Source organism: Sycon ciliatum, chromosome 1 (assembly GCF_964019385.1).
Source record: "Sycon ciliatum chromosome 1, ocSycCili1.1, whole genome shotgun sequence".
NCBI lineage: Eukaryota > Metazoa > Porifera > Calcarea > Leucosolenida > Sycettidae > Sycon > Sycon ciliatum.
In genome coordinates this window covers 51,593,277-51,609,916 of record NC_088643.1, presented here as the reverse complement: position 1 = coordinate 51,609,916, position 16,640 = coordinate 51,593,277, and the positions used below count along the sequence as shown (strand labels likewise).

At 46.3% G+C, this 16,640-nt stretch overlaps 1 protein-coding gene across 1 annotated transcript; it reads right to left on the bottom strand.

The window, feature by feature from the left end:
• Nucleotides 1-1,785: 1,785 nt before the first annotated feature.
• LOC135830961 (U3 small nucleolar RNA-associated protein 15 homolog) lies at nucleotides 1,786-14,481 on the bottom strand. The gene is made up of 13 exons (XM_065343199.1): nucleotides 14,177-14,481; nucleotides 12,314-12,406; nucleotides 10,598-10,729; nucleotides 10,305-10,357; nucleotides 10,020-10,143; nucleotides 8,604-8,658; nucleotides 8,104-8,238; nucleotides 7,279-7,499; nucleotides 5,543-5,716; nucleotides 4,997-5,101; nucleotides 4,158-4,279; nucleotides 2,340-2,398; nucleotides 1,786-2,075 (listed from the first exon to the last, which is right to left on the bottom strand). Exons 1-13 carry the CDS (start codon nucleotides 14,291-14,293, stop codon nucleotides 1,915-1,917), a joined length of 1,551 nt encoding a protein of 516 aa, XP_065199271.1. The 5' UTR covers nucleotides 14,294-14,481; the 3' UTR covers nucleotides 1,786-1,914.
• Between the last annotated feature and the right edge of the window lie 2,159 nt (nucleotides 14,482-16,640).

The following is a 16,640-nucleotide window of genomic DNA, read 5'->3' as shown; positions in this document are numbered from 1 at the left end:
GGACCTCGGTCCCAGACCTGTTCGTTCGAAAAGAACAACATTTCTTGTTTAGAATTGCGATCAACAGAACGAGCTGAACCGACATTTTCACAAAGGCTTTTATTGTATTCAAAAAACGAGTGTATACGAAGGCAGTGAAGAACATGGAAGAAAGAAAAAATGTGATATGGAAGAAATGATGAACAAAAAATTGTTCAGCTCGTTCTGTTGATCGCAATTCTAAAACTATTGTCGCCTCGACGCCTATTTACATATTTCTTGTTTATTTCGTAAAACTCAGCCAACAAGAAATGAAAACTTCCCTTTTGAATCCGTGAGATAGTTTGACTCCGGTGTGCTTCTACTCGTCTTGGCTATGAACTGACGAGAGATATTCGCTTAGCTCTTATAATTATTATAAGAGCTAAGCGAATATCTCTCGTCAGTTCATCATCATCATTAATTATTTTGTCAGTCAACATCATATGCAGATATTCTATCTTCTTTGAAAATAGTTCGCAAGCAGGGACGGTTCGCTAGTGCGAGGTGATTTGGCTTTTTTTAAACATTTGGCTATTTAACAAAATGTGTAAAATATGTTTATGCCTTTCTTCTGGCTGCTTCTCTGCTCCGAATGGCTGTATCGAAACATGGGTGGTGGCAAATGAGAGCCAGTTTATCGTAGACGAACATTGACCAGAAAATTTGGTGCATGTAATTTAATTCTCCCCGCCACGTCGGTATAAACAGTGGTGGGTGCTTTGCCATTTTGTGCAAAATAAGCCCCTGAATGGATGAGGAGGGCAGTGAACTAAAGACAATAATGAAGAACAGTAGGTCACGGAATACACTGTGTGAGAACGAAAACATGGCTGCAATGCTATGGTACTTATCCAATTCCACCATATGACACAGCCACTAGTTACAAATTCAAAAACACGGCTTTTGCAGCATACAATGCAGTCGACAGATTAATTTTAATCCACTAGCAATCCTTGAAGTGATATCTATCAACTTCAGATCATTGATGACCGAATATCCCAGTTTGTGATGCCATTTTAGTATGATTTTACAAATTTGTTAAAAAAATTACACACCAGTTATTTGAATCCTGAGAATGCTATGAAAGTAGGGCATGATTCAAGACACTTTCCAAAGTGGGATCATTCCCATTTTTCGACACAACGGCCATGAAGGATAGCACTTCCACTTGCAACAATTCATTTGGACGTAGCTTGCCTAGAAGTGGCTGAAAAACGTCATTTTACAACCATGTTAAAAAAAGCCAAATCACTGTGTATGCCTACGGGAGGCGGCGGGGAAGTCTGCAGAGAATACGTTCTTGTACTTTCGTTGTTACAATGTGCTCCATCCACAGGTACGTACTAGTATACAATGTACGTGTGCAGTGTAATAAAGTATTAATCTTTATTTCAGGATTACCCAAAGGCTAACGCCAATCTCAGAAGGGGATCTCCTATGTGTACTGAAGTATGTACCAGGCATATAGCAGAAGGGGAAGAGAGAAAGAGCTGATTTCCAACAAACATCGTACATCGTACTGTAAAGTCGATGTTCTACCAAAATGCGGAGATCTGCGTTCGTAAACTACCATCCACCGCCTCAGCATCCACTCTACCAAGGAGACAAAAATGAACGCAGCCTAAAACTCGCCCACTTGATTCAAGCCCCTCTCTGTTTTCAGTCTGCCATGCACACTCTCCCCACCACCACGGCACCACCTCTCTCACCACCACCACCAATCACCATGCACAAACAGGCTGACAACCATGACACGGCTTCCTCTCAACTGTATACATATTGCAGGTTGGCACAGAATCCCATGCTAGCAAAACATCATCATGTAGAATATGTTACAGCAGCACTATGTGCAAGCAAAGCTAAACTATGTACACAGCCACACACGATAGCTCATTACTGTTGTTTTGTTGACGCCATGGCAAAGAGCGTGTCCATCATGCCGAGAATGCTCAACATGCGTCGCTGCATGTTGATTTCAGCCTCCACGCGTGACCGCAGAGCGTTGAGCTGCTGGGTGATGCGCCGTGACTCACCGCAGACTCCACCGTACATATCTGTATACACAAACACACCACCAGTATTATATTACGATCCTTGCGGGCTTACACTTACACACGGAATGATGATACACGTCAAATTCCTAGCCATTGTAAAGCAATCCCCCCCCCCCCCCCCACACACACACGTACATACAAACATCCACACGTACAACAGCTGCTCTTTAGAAACATGCCTGAGAGTGTAGCACCAGGAAACTACTCAAACATAACCTAACTCAAACATAACCTGGACAATGAATAGAGCAGGGAGTTGATTACCTAGTACGGCATTGGCCACATCCAGGAGAAGAGACTGGTAGCGAGGATGACCAATGTAACTACATGAGGCACAGACAAGCACAGTCAGCAACACGGTGCAGAGAATGAAACAACACAACAAGTCAGTTCTTGGAAAACCTCAATCCATGTACATGTACATTCTCGTATTGCTGAAAGCCTATGCATACGAGCACATCATTCCAAGAAAAGTTATAATTATACCGCTTTATATCCACCTCTTATAGGTATTAATAACCCACACAGAAAACCACACAGAAAAGCGACCACAAATCACAAGGCTTTGTTCAGTGCAATTCCGGTTCGTCAATCCTCTGAGTTGTGCTTGCTTTTGTTTAACCCATTGACTGCTGAGCCCGAATATATTCGGGATTCAGGATGACGTCAGGGCGCTGAGCCCGAATACTCGGGCTGACAGGCTATCCTACCGTACTAAGCTCCGTGTTCCAGCTTAGGGTTGCAAGACACCCCAGAGTCAAGCGGTACATTTCCGGCATTCAGTACGAGAGGTTGCGGGTACGAATCCCGCTTGGATACTTTTTCTTCTTCTTTTTCGTCCGGTGATTCAACTCAAATTGCCGACTTTTTCGTATTTTACGCAATTTGGATGAACTTACGTGTCATATAGCATTTTGTTCCCCTTTCTAGGAACTATATCGAGTTGGTCAGCGTGATGATTATAGCCTTGGTCAACATTTCACAAGAGTTCAACAACCTAGTTTCTTAGACTATGAAGTTGTGGAGCTGTACATTGGCCATATTTTTAGCATTTTCTTCAGAGTCTCAGATGAAAGGCCCTGTAGCCCTCAATGGGTTAAAGGTCTCGAACTCTGGTTTATGGCTACTAATTTAGAACCTGTGATAAAAATCTCGGCCTCGCCTCGGATTTTGTTCTTCATTATAGAAACCTATTGTCATACGGTGAAGTACTGATATCACCTACTCCAGCGGGAATGGAAAAAATGTACTACTCCAGCGGGAATGGAAAAATGTACTTCGCATCCCCGCGTTACTTCGTATGACAGGTTAGCCTCATGGGCCCAAAAAAATCATGGTCCGCGTAGACTTGGTTAGATGGAGTTTTCCGCATCCGTAGGAACGCCACCACCATCAACCCCCAAGGATGGAGCAAGGTGCAGATGCAGCTCCTAAATGGGTGGGAGGTGAGTGCACCACACCCGCCATCAAGTAGTCAAAGACCGAAAATCCCATTCTTCATCCATGTTTCCCTTGTGCCAGGCCGCGAGCACCCAAACAACTGTGGGTCGCAGCACGGCTGGAAAATCCTCCCGCTTCCAAGCAAGATTAGAATCTGGCACCCTCTGTTTCTCAACTATGGTAGGCAGGCATAATGGGATGGACTAAGACGGGCCTCAAACCAGGCTCAAATAATTTTTAAGCAGTACATGTACAACTGTGCCACAGTGTATGCCCGTAGGATAGTGGTGGAGTCGGTCACAGCTCCACTAACATCCCAGTTCCTCACGGCGCTGCACGCTGAGCAGCTGGAGAGCTAGCTTTTTGACAACCACTGGACAGGTGGATTTAATGCAGAAGCAAGAGGAAACACGTGTTGCCTGAGGCTACCCTTTGGTGGGACCAGCAAAAACAGTAGGTCATATGCCGGAAGTACGGCATAGCAGATAGAATCCCCGCGGTCACAGTACACAAAACTGTATGTATGTGCTGTTTGGGAGATAAATCGGTGCTATCAACTATGTACATAATAGCCAGGTATATGCCTTATCCGAATTCAAACAAAAATTTAATGAGTTTCACTGTACATGAACATGTACTTACTGGACAAGAAACTTCATGATGGGAATGAGAGACTTGTGATTCCTCCCTGCCAGCGAGTTAGACAGGCCATCGCGATGGATGAGCTCTTGGAACATACCAGCGATCACATCGCAATTGCCGGTCTACAGAAGATGAACGCACACATAACGTGTTATAGCAAAACACACACACACACACACACAACCATGCGGAAACAAAATACACGAGTCATTCTTACAAGCATTTAAGTCATGCATTCGGCGCCTCGCCAGGCGTACGCAGCAAAAGAGCTGGCAGCTCGATCTCCTACCATTTTCTATCCCATCCAGAACAAATATTAGAGAGGTTCCGCACTACGTAAAGTTTAGCAACTTTACGTTAGTGGGCGGGAAAAACCCGTGAATTCGCGAGTTTGCACTCCACTTACGGAAAGTTGTCTACGGAGAGTACGTAGATAGGGCTCTGATAACGTAGCTGGTCCGTAAGTGGATTGGGTACAAATTTATGACTCTCTCCCCAGGTCGATCTGGTCGGACACTACTGCATTCGGAGTTGCCAAGGGCAGCTACGTGATTTGAAAACTCCGTATGGCGGAACCCAGATGCGCATGCAGTTTACGTAAGACTTTCCGTAGATAGACTACGTTTTTTACTAACGTAATTACGTTATGCGGAACCTCTCTATTATCTCAAACAGTTTCCATTATGCGGCTTGCTCAATCCTCTCCGAAAGCACCCCCCCCCCCCCACACACACACATACATGCTTTGCAGCACACCAACATCACTCCACTTCAGTAGAATATAACGATGGGAGCGAATGCTGATAAGCGCCAGAATGTGCATAGACGGGCAGACCGACCTTCATTGCTGCATCAAGAGCATCCATGTAACGGAACTTCTTCAGCTGCACCTCGTACGGTTTGAGCTGGTACATTGTCCGGGACTGATTGACAACCACATCGCCCTGTGAAAGAAAATGCACACAAGCACATGTGGACACATAATACCAGTTAGAGTAGTAATACTGGATACATGCATATTCAATGTGAATCCTTCCTCATCCAGCCAACAATGACCAGAGCAATGCTCAGCACTGAAACAGGCACACATTCAAGCTCATGCTTACAGCGCATGGGCGCGTTTGTTGAGCCCCGTGACTAGCCCGGCACCAATCAAGAACTAGTGAAGGCAGCAGAATGAAGCTCAGCGCCACCACGTTTTCACGCGTGGCAGCAGCTTACTGTTAGCCCCCTACAATCAGCAAAGACCACGGCATGTACTGCTATCGGTCATCACTGAAACCTCAGGGGCTAAGTGAAAGAAAGGCACAATGTACCACAGCACAAACTAGACAACAACAGTGACATGAGAGAGCTGGCTACTGAGGTACGGAGTGCAAACATACCTCTTCCGGCTGAGTCTTGGATCTATTGAAAAAGCGCTTTGTGCCGACATGAGGTGGTGGCTTTGGAAGTGTTGGGCCATCCTTCTCTTCAGTGTCCTCCCCGCCCTTCACCACTTTTCGCTTGATGGACAATGTTCCATCTGCCATACCGACTACAAGGTGACTTTCATTGGGCTGAGGAACAAGAGAGCATACACAGCAGCAGCAGCAACAGCAACGGTATAGTGAATCATCCATAATGTATTCCTTGACAACAACACAACAGCAGCATCTTCACAGAATAACTGGGTTTCTCTAACGTACATGATTGCTTACACTAGTGCCCAGCTCTGCTAAACAGAGAGACGTATCACATCAGCAACAACAGCTATTGCTACACATCACTGCATGCATGTTATGTTTCGGCCACTCACTGTACATATGTGTCACAACCCGTGCACACTATGGGTACGGGATGGCGAGACTTCACTTAAACCACCATAACATACGTAACGCACTGCAGACTACACACGAGTTGGATTATCTTGACAAGCAACAGGTAAGGCTAGGGATGCCACTGTGCGAGTCCGTGTGTCTGTTGTGCTTGTTGTGCACCGTGACTAGCCTGTCACCAACCAGAAATTAGTGAAGGCAGCAGCATGGTGCTCAGTGCTTCCACGGCTAACGCGTGGCAGTAACTTACTGTTAGCCCCCTACAATCAGCAAAGACCACGACATGTGCTGCCAACGGTCATCACTGAAACCTCAGGGGCTGTTTAGTGACTTTGTCTTCTTTCTTTTCTAACACATACATGTACATATTATGTGCTACATGTTACATGTATATATGTGTAGGACTCTGACAGCAGTCAGGGCTCTCATAGCAGTCACTGCCCCTAATACCAGTCATACAGTCACAAATCCTCTAATACCAGTCACCAGTCACAAACAAGTCACAGAGAGCCAAAAACAAGTCACCAGCTTTGATGTATGACATGGGTAGGTTGCCATTTGAAAGTAAGGAGAACAAACGCGTTCAAAAGTATGCTTTTCAGCGCTGATGTATGACATGGGTAGGTCGCCATTTGAAAGTATGGAGAACGAACGCGTTCAAAGTACGCTTTTCAGCGCAAACAATTTTCCCTATTTCGATCATGTTCTCACTCAGTTTCGCTGCTTGTAGGGAAGATGTAGCTTGTTCCAGGTAATGTCGACGTCTTCTAGATGTGGTGGACGCTTGGAGAGATCGGCTGTGGCGATGTCGGCACGGAATGCGACTCGAAATTGCAAATTTGTATCGCTGATCCCATCGCAGTATTCGCTCTCCAAACAGGAGCGAGAGGGAGGGCAGCGATGGCCTAAAATCGTCACGGCAGGCGTAATTCACCAGCCAGCGACTGCTTCTTGTCTTCTCTTTCACTTACCTTACGCTGGATGTGAGTAGATGAAGAAAATATTGATATCGAATCGGACACAATAATTCGAAATAATAATTGGACACATAAAGCAGTACTACTTGCACGCCATACATGCATGTATTCCGACTCTGTGCACGTGTGATCGCAAAGAGGGCAAGTCGCGGCATTCTGTGACTGGTTTGTGGGCACCACAACTGGTTTCTCAAAAGACGCAAACTGTGACTGGGGTGTTAGTGATTTTGACTATATAACTGACTTTGGGGACGGTGACTGCTGTCTGAGTCCTACATATGTATACCACCACAGCAGGATATTCAGACATCCGGTGCATGTTCTTACCGATAAACCAATGCTGAAGATAGGCGAGGGATAGCTGAGGCCATGGATGACTGAGTAGTCAGTAACGTCGTACACCTTCAGCTGGCGATCAGCACCGCCGGACATGAGGCGCCGTGCTTCGCCGTCAAACGCCAGCGAGGTGATGGTCTTCTGGTGGTTTGAGAACGAGAAGAGCTGTCGGCCGCCGGACAGGATGTCCCAGACACACACCTGATTATGACCTGCACATCCATACGCACACACGTACGCACGCACGCACCCACCCACACACATCGCATACGATACAGAACACAGGAATTATTCATTCTCCCACTGCAACGTGCACGGTACGCCACACACATGGACAATAACTACTGTAAACCAGCCATTATTCTAACTCTGGCGCATATATAACCATTTCCCAAAATTGACTGGTTTACGTGTACCAAAGGTAAAGATTCTCACGCATTCTCAACGCTCAATAGGCCAGTATATGTATCGATTTCTGTATAACGATTCATATTTTAACGACAGATTTCTCCTCGTCAACTCGTTAGAGTTAGCACTTCGTTATAATTATGGCTTTTATAGTATGAGAAGTTCACAACAGTAGAAGAACGCTAGACGTGGCGTGGGTGCTCCTGCATAGCAATATTCTGGACCGATACGAGAACAAAGCGATGCACTACCCTTGCTCAGCAGATACAAGGTACCCAGGCGCACTCTTAACGTTTAGCGTTTGTCACGTTTGCCGTCTGGCATAGCTAAATGCATTTTTTGCTGTACTCCCAATGAATAAAGAGTAACGCCAGGACACAAGGAGGTGTTTAGCACAAAAAGCCTCACCTGCTGATACGCATATACTGGCCGACGGGAACATGAGGACAGCTTCGACGGGGAAACCATGGTTCATGGTCAGCGAGGCGCCGGAGCTTGGAGATGAACGCATATCCCATAGCCTCACGGTGTGATCGTATGAGCCTGAACACAGACCATGACACAAGAAATGGAAGGGATGAAGAGCGCATGGCAGCTCATTGGGTGCTCCTGGACAATTCTTGATGTGCAGAACAGTAGTTTTCATGAAATGCTTTCGCAATCTACTCCCTATGATTGAAGCAAGTCTAAAACTAGAGTGTAAAAAATACACAAGCCTTTGTAAAGCGCTGTGGCAAAATATCACTGCTTGGACAACACAACAACAAATTCGGGGGCTGGTGAACATATTCTGAAGAAATACGTTGCCCAGGGTGCACGTTGGCATTCACTTGGTGTGGGCGGAATGGGGATACCGCACCAACTGCAAGATGTGCATTTCAATTATCGCGACGGCCCCTAAAACATACCTGTAACGCACACGTCAGAGCTACCCGGGCTGACCGCAAGGGCGCGTACATAGTCCTGCATAAAACAAGCAGACAAAAAGAAGATTCAAATCGACAAGAAAGCATCAGATAAACGGACTGGACCCCCATTTACTTGCCTAGTGTAACATCGAGCCATCCTAGGGAAAAAAGGTCTCAAAAGCGCATGCACAAGTAAAAAAAACGGGCAATTAACACCGGGGGGGGGGGGGGGGGGGGGGGGGGTGCATGTGGCACGCCAAGGCTAGCCAAGTGTTCACAGGAATGCAAAACACACAGCTGCAAAAGGCTTGCCAGGGCTTTTTGTCTGCCTCTTTCAATCAGTGCAAATCACCACGTGTCCACAGGGAGCATGAAGATATCCACTGAAAGCACAGAGGAGAAAGGGGTAACACTAGTGATACAGACGGAATAAATTCAGTTTAACTCACACTTATAACCACCCATAGGCGCCACAGCAGTTACAAGCAAAACTGGCTTTATTGACCACCTATGGGGCCCGGTCTGTCGAGATATTTCGATGCAGGTGGTCTTTGAAACCATGGTAACAGTAGCACATAATTCCACACAGGTGGCACCAAAGAGCAATTGCCTTGCAATCAACAGACAATGGCCCAAACGTGGTTGTCTCTTCCCCATGTTTCTTCACCAGTTCCCTTTGGAACTGCACTGATCACACGACGTCAGGAGATAGCTGCAATTTCAAGTATATTCGTTCCAATTTCCATCATAACGCTGGTTCTACTTCACCGATTTTGACGATCTTGGGCTCGTTGGAAAGCTCTTGGAACGAGGATAACAGCGAGCCCAAACTCATTCAGGAGAGCGATTGCTGTCTGCTACTGAATGCCAGGAACGCCAGCTGAATACCAAATCCAAAACGGGAATAGTCATTGTCTTGCCATTTCACTCGTGCTAGCTCAAAATCATTCAATTTTTTCTAACAGACTCACAAAAGCCGTGACAAAAAGCGCTGGGAGTGATGTCACACGCTGCGTGGCCAGGAAGAGGGAAAATCCCACTTTTGAACGAAATTTGCACTTCGCTGACGCATGAGAAATCGAGCGAACGTTCGAGCACTCGCCGCCCTGTTATACTAGCTCGTATCGACCCCGGAGTTTTTCGAGCCGACAGCTTAGATTCTCTGCTACCTCGTAGGTATTTCAATTGTTGAATTTGGTTGAGATTTGACTGAGTCGTGACTCGTTGAGTGCACTTGCACACATGACATTGGCATCGTTCGAATTCGAACGATCAGCTCCAAAGGGGTAAGTCGGGTTTCGACTTTCGAGCCCCCCCCCCCCCCCCCCCCCCTTCCGCCAAAATCAGGTTTTCAAAGTGTCCCATTCTTTTAAAGAACCACGAGGTCGCAACCAGTATACGTTATGTGCCACTTGCCTCATGACCAGTGAACTCCTGCAGTGCCTCGCCAGTAGTCAGGTCCCAGCTGCGGAGTGTGCGATCGTCAGCTGTTGATAAAATCTTGAGGCCGCAGGTTGTGAAACATGTCTGACGAATTGCCCTGGAGGAACATGCGGCAAAAAGAGAACAAGAATATTGCATTAACAATAAGAAGCTACCTAGCAACGTGTACTTGAATGAGCAAACAATGATTCTACTAGTAGTGACCTGAACCAGGAAGTTCTTAGTGGCATGCACAAGATCCTGTATCCTTCTTCTTACTTTGTATGACCTTCACATTGACGGAGGATAGCACGACTGGTCAAATTGAAGACCTGCAGCCACAGATAGTACACACACACATTCGATATGATGAGAACAGGAACACAGCAGTGGCTAGTGTGGTGGTGGTGGTGGTGGTGTTGGTGGTGGTGATCCATATGAATTGAACTAGACTGTAGATTGTTTAAAGGAACACGCACACCCCACACCCACAGTGAAGACAATCATTAATGAAAGTTTCGATGCCTTTCAGCAAAGGTGACAAAACAGCAACAAAAGGAATACAAGACTACCTTGACGATGCCCTCCTCGCCACCGCCAGCCAACAATTGGCCATCATGCCGAAATTTTGCCGAGTACACAGTTTCCCTGAAGCGAGTTATGCTCCTTTTCACCTGATTGGTAGCAGAGCTATACACTTGAACCTGAAGTGGGCAGAGAAAATACACGCACACCACACACACACATGCATGCATGCATGCACACACACACACACACGCACACACATGCACACATGGAGTATGGTTAGCAACAGGGCAGGTTCTACATTCAATAATAATACTTCCTCCGCGTCATCGAAATTGTCGCAGTTTGACTAGTGACTTGTCACTTGTTACTGACAACTCCATAAGCTAAGCTGTTCAAAACTTATTACACAGTATGATAGTCTGAAGACTAGAGTAACGTTCCAGGACAGTTGGACTGAGAGTTTTCATGCAGAGATGAAGTCCTCGTCGTCGCTGATGTCAATGGACGCAAAAATATCGTTCCGAAATATTTCAAGGAAGGTTGAAAGTTGGTCGCGCCTCATCTCAAACGCTTTGACTTTCTCCACAGGACAAGAGCTGCTATGCTTGTCGTCTGCTAGCTCTGGATGATTTCTACTTCACCACCAACGAAGCCTAGTAAGAATACACGATCGTTGCGAGGTCGGTTGATTACCGTCGGCGGAATCACCTCGATCTTGAAATGAACTTTTTTTAGCCGCGGCATGCCCATTTATTTTAGCTGTGTGGTCACAGCTCATGCAGGTAAGTGTACTATCACGTCCAGCGCGCACTCTTTTTCAGCATCACTGCCGGCCCGGCCCTGATTCACTGGTATCATGGTACGGCACCTGCGTGTGCATCACTAGTACAGACACTAGCACTACGTGTAGAGTCTACACGGCTCTTGCAGGTACAATCATGTACTGAGTGTCTCGGCCAGAGCGACAAATTTTATCGCTGGTGAAAGCATTTAGTTTGCTGACCCCTCGATGTTTCTCCAAGCGCTGCCACTTGTTCCACGAAGTCATTCTCACCCCAGCTAAGGTAAAACAGTGATGAGGCTTGAGTGAATGGCCATAAGCACGAGAAATGTGCAGGCTGCAACGCCTGACTGATCTCAGCGAGTTGAAATTACCATCGCAGCGACATCAGCGAAGAAATTGCGTCTAGTTCAAAAATTCCAGCTTCCAATAACAGAAAATAGAACTTTGCCGTCACCCTATACTGATGACCGTCGCCTATGTCCGATTCCTTGCCTCTGGTACGAGTGCTGGTGAGTAAAAAACCCGTTTTATATCAAAAGTCAAACTGCGACAATTTCGATGACGCGGAGGAAGTAATAATAATAACATCTTCATTAGGATGACCCAAAGGCTGATCGCCTATCAAGGAATGACAGGTTAGCAATCTGTAGAGAGGTGGCTGTCCTTTGGAAATCATTGGCACAACACCAACAAAGGAGGCTGAACTTGGTGGCAATGAAAAAGTAATATTTCTCCAAGCCAGAATTTCAACTACATGTAGGCCCAAGCGAACTTCACTGGAGTAGATAGACAGACACACAGGTAGGTAGGTGGGTGGGTAGGTAGAGAGAGAGAGAGACACACACACACACACACGCGCGCGCGCGCACACACGCACACGCGTGCACACCATGTGCGCAAACACACACACACACACACACACACACACACCTATCTGATAATGCAAGAACATGCGATATAAAAGCCGCCTGCCTACCCGTGTTGCACTTGTAACCGCAAAATCGTGCGGTTCTGTGGGGCTGAAGTCCACACAGCTAATGGCGGCATGTTCCTTGACAGTAACCGGGTACTGGAGACAGAACACAAGAACAAAATGTCCACATCATACGATAGACGCTATTTACAAATTTATTTTACACTGTTGTTGAATGTGAAACATTGTAACACCAGCAATGTGAATAAATGATTGAAGTGAAAGTATACAAGCACAATACGAGTGTTCATGCATCTACAGGTTTTACGCCGTATGCTTTAATGTTTGGTCGCGAAGCACACATGCCTCTCGATATTTCGCGTCCTCCGCCTGCTGACTCATTTCCGGAAACGCCCGATTCTTTTACGAAGGAACATGTTGCAAAGTTACACTATTCGTATGATTTAGTTCGGCAGAATCTTGAATCTTAATTCTAGGCAACGTTGTTCAAAGGTCTCTGTCACAATCGAAAATCCTGAGCTCGCCCCTTGAACGTAGGTGGCTATAACGAAACACCCGCCGCCCCATGTATCGCCTAAATTGTTAAAAAAAAACATGTGTTAAATTGAATTCCAAAGGCCAATGTCTAAAATGTTTGTCTTAGGAGATTTTTGACCGATTGGAGCTTGATCTCTGATGGTCTTATCCGAGACTTCATCATAACAAAGCCATTACATGTATGCATGTACAGTAGAACCTCTTTTATCCGGACCTCCCATGTCCGGACACCACCACACCCGGGCACCTTGCAGCCAGGTGCTGGCAGGCTAATGTTGAAAAATTGTTTTCTTTTCGTGGCAGTCACCTGAACTACAGTAAAAACCTGTAATGGCGACCACTCGGATATGGCGACCACTCGGATATGGCGACCACTCGGATATGGCGACCACTCGGATATGGCGACCACTCGGATATGGCGACCACTTGGATATGGCGACCACTCAGATATGGCGACCACTTTTCCTTGCCACGGACGCATTCACATTCAAAACAGCTCGGATAAGGCGACCACTCGCTCAACGCGACCGACAACCACCCACCCGCGACCGCGTTGCACCCTGCTAGTACAATGTAAATGTACGCATTGCATGGTGCACCATGCATGGTAGATCTACACATCAGCGCCGGAAGTGTATATGTACATGGTGCATGCACGACACTTTTCAGGTCTGAGGACCCCAGGCACATGAGTCGTGCTAGAGTAGCATAGGTGTGCGCAGTATGATACACTGATCAAAATGATATATCACATGTATTATGAAGTGGATATGGTTACGTGACTCACTGAAGACCACCAGTCCAAGGCGACCACTTTTTCTCGTCCCTTGAGTGGTCGTCTTAGATAGATTTCACTGTATGTTACTTCACAACTGGTCTTGACCTCATGAGCTCAGCTCCTACTGGGTGTGCTTGTGAATGGAAGTATTGCTTCAGTGCACTCTTTTGCGGAAGAAGGATGTGTCAGAATGAGATCTGCTGACATGCCAATACTTTAATTCGTGCAGGGCCAAGTGATGGAACAATGCGCAATAACAAAAACGTGAGAGGATTAAATAGTGAGAACAACAAAAAAGAGAAAGTTTCGAACAAGTTTGGACATGTGTTTTAATATGTGTAGCAGTGCCAACGATCCTGTCTTTGTTCCGTTGCATATTATCCCATCACTTGCCCCTGCACGAATAAAGTATTGACATGTCGATTCAGCTTGTTCTCTTGATTGCCAATTATAAATTTGTTGTCTATTTCATTATTCATTCGTTTCGTAGTAAATCAACAAAGAAGATTTTGAAGGAGAAAAGCAGCAATGATGTGAAAGGTAAATGGATTTCTCTGTTCTGCTCTAAATTTGTTTCTAAACCAACTCACCTGGAACTTTCTCCAGTAATTTTCCTCAGACGAGTCTTTGCTGACTATTGCTGGTGGCGCAGTTGTTGTGCGCAATTTTTTGAAGGAAGAAGTGCGTGTGGAAGTGGTCATTGTCATTTTACTGTGGCGTTCTCCATTGCTCGCCAAGCCAGGGCATCACTAGAATGATCGCACCAGATCAGTACCTCGTTGTAATACTGACTTCAAGAAACTGCAAGCTTCGAGTAAAACACATGGATCCTAAACAATCCGAACGAACCAAAACAGCTACAACGCTGGATGCATGCTTTGCCATGCCATGCCGCAGCTCGGCCTAGCCTCAGCTCAGATTTTTTGAGCAACCTACATAAAAAAAAACGTGCCGGGTCAGGCGATCGCGAATGCTTTTTGACGCCATTTTCGTTCTCAGACCCAGGCCACAGTCTCACAGCTAGATGCACACAATCACAGTTCACCTAATATTAGTAATAATTTTACGACTCCCTGGCACAGACTGTAGCTATAGCTACATGTATAATGTAGCCATGGTATCAAGACTACAAGTACAAGAGTTTATGGACTCTTGATGGTATCAAGAGTACATAACCATGATAACCCCAGGCAGGGAGTCGTCAAATACATTTGACGACTCCCTGACCCCAGGTTATGTACTCTTGATGGTATCAAGAGTCCATAACTTATTATGGACTCTTGATGGTACGTATAATCAAGAGTACATGAAAACCCGGTTTTCATGTACATGACTCTTGGTACTGTATAATCCATAGATTTGAAGAAGATCTACCCGGGTAGTACCCCCCCCCCCCCCCCCTGTTGAATGTTGTATGTATCATATGGGGCCTTGAGAATCGGAAATGATTGCGGTTTCGTACTACATGTAGCAATGAATCGGCCAAAGTTTCATTTCGAGATCGGTCAAAGCTTCTCATCGGCCAAATGCGTGCAATTAAGGCTGGTTTGTCGCTACTTAAAGGGGAAGTATACCCTAAAATCAAATTTTCACCAGTTGTAGTCTTCTGGGTGCTGAGTCGAATGGTCGTGGTCCGAGGAAGCTGCGACGCTCCCTTCCTACTTGAATCCCAATCGAACTCGCGCACTTCCACCGAAACTGGGTGACTGCGCCCTACTAGATGGGGATTTGTATGCAAAATGTCACTAAAAGCGCCATTTCGTTCTTATAAAAGCACGGATGACCGCGATTGGCCCATATGTTGTAGTCTTTTGGACGCTGAGTCGACTGGTTTTGGTCCGAAAAGGCTGCGATGCAGCGTTCCTCCTTTATTCCCAATCGAACATGGTTGAACAAGTGGTCACGTGCTCCTGGGTGCCCAAATCACCTGGTCACCGCGCCAGCAGGCGACAACTTTCACACCAAGGTTCAACTCGAGTTCAACTCGAGTGACAGGACTGCACCCAAAAAAGGTCAAACAGGCTAGTAAGTTGTACCCTGCAGGCACGGTGACCAGCTGACTGGTGTACGCAGGAGCACGTGACCGCTTGTTCAACCATGTTCGATTGGGAATAAGGGCCGAACGCTGCATCGCAGCCTTTTCGGACCAAAACCAGTCGACTCAGCGTCCAAAAGACTACAACATATGGGCCAATCGCGGTCATCCGTGCTTTTATAAGAACGAAATGGCGCTTTTAGTGACATTTTGCATACAAATCCCCATCTAGTAGGGCGCAGTCACCCAGTTTCGGTGGAAGTGCGCGAGTTCGATTGGGATTCAAGTAGGAAGGGAGCGTCTCAGCTTCCTCGGACCAAGACCATTCGACTCAGCACCCCGAAGACTACAACTGGTGAAAATTTGATTTTAGGGTATACTTCCCCTTTAAAGTTTCATGCTTTTGCAATCATCAGGCAACAATTTACAGTAGCCATAATTGTACCATAGTACAACAAAAGTATCCCCCAGGCCAAGAGTACATGAAAAACCTTCTCCCTTCCTTGCCGTGGTCGGCTAACACCCTCTCTCTTTGCATTGGCCGGTGTTCTCACTGTGCTATGAGATGCTGTAATAAATAAAATAAAAAAGGTTTTCATATACTCTTCCCCAGGCCCATACGGATATCATGCCTGGTGTCCAGGGAGTCGTCAAATATTGGGAGTCGTCAAATACCGGTATTTGACGACTCCCTGCTGGTGTCCATGCATGCTAGAGAATAACTTTGAACTGTGGCAGAGAAAATAGCTTCAAACGACCCACGTGCCCTTTACTAGATTCCGGCCACTGATAATTTTATTTATCAGCAACCTTGATTTCCCCGGAATCAAAGCCCGCTGTTAGGGGCAACTGGCACGGGAAAACCATCCGATGGCTTGAAAGCCCGCTGTCAGGGAAAACCATCAAAGGTCTAATCATGCCCAACTTAGTCTCATTCTTTTCACGGTGGTCTGGCTATAAGAACAAGAAGACGATAGGGGTGGTGGTCGGGGATCAGTGCCGTGGCCGAGTCTCAAATT

Coding starts and splice junctions, on each gene's coding strand:
- LOC135830961 (XM_065343199.1), bottom strand. CDS start 14,293: ATGACAATGACCACTTCCACACGCACTTCTTCCTTCAAAAAATTGCGC. Junction 8,239..8,603: donor CTCTGACGTGTGCGTTACAG/GTATGTTTTAGG, acceptor GTCTGTGTTCAG/GCTCATACGATCACACCGTG. Junction 2,076..2,339: donor TGTGGCCAATGCCGTACTAG/GTAATCAACTCC, acceptor TTGTGTATACAG/ATATGTACGGTGGAGTCTGC.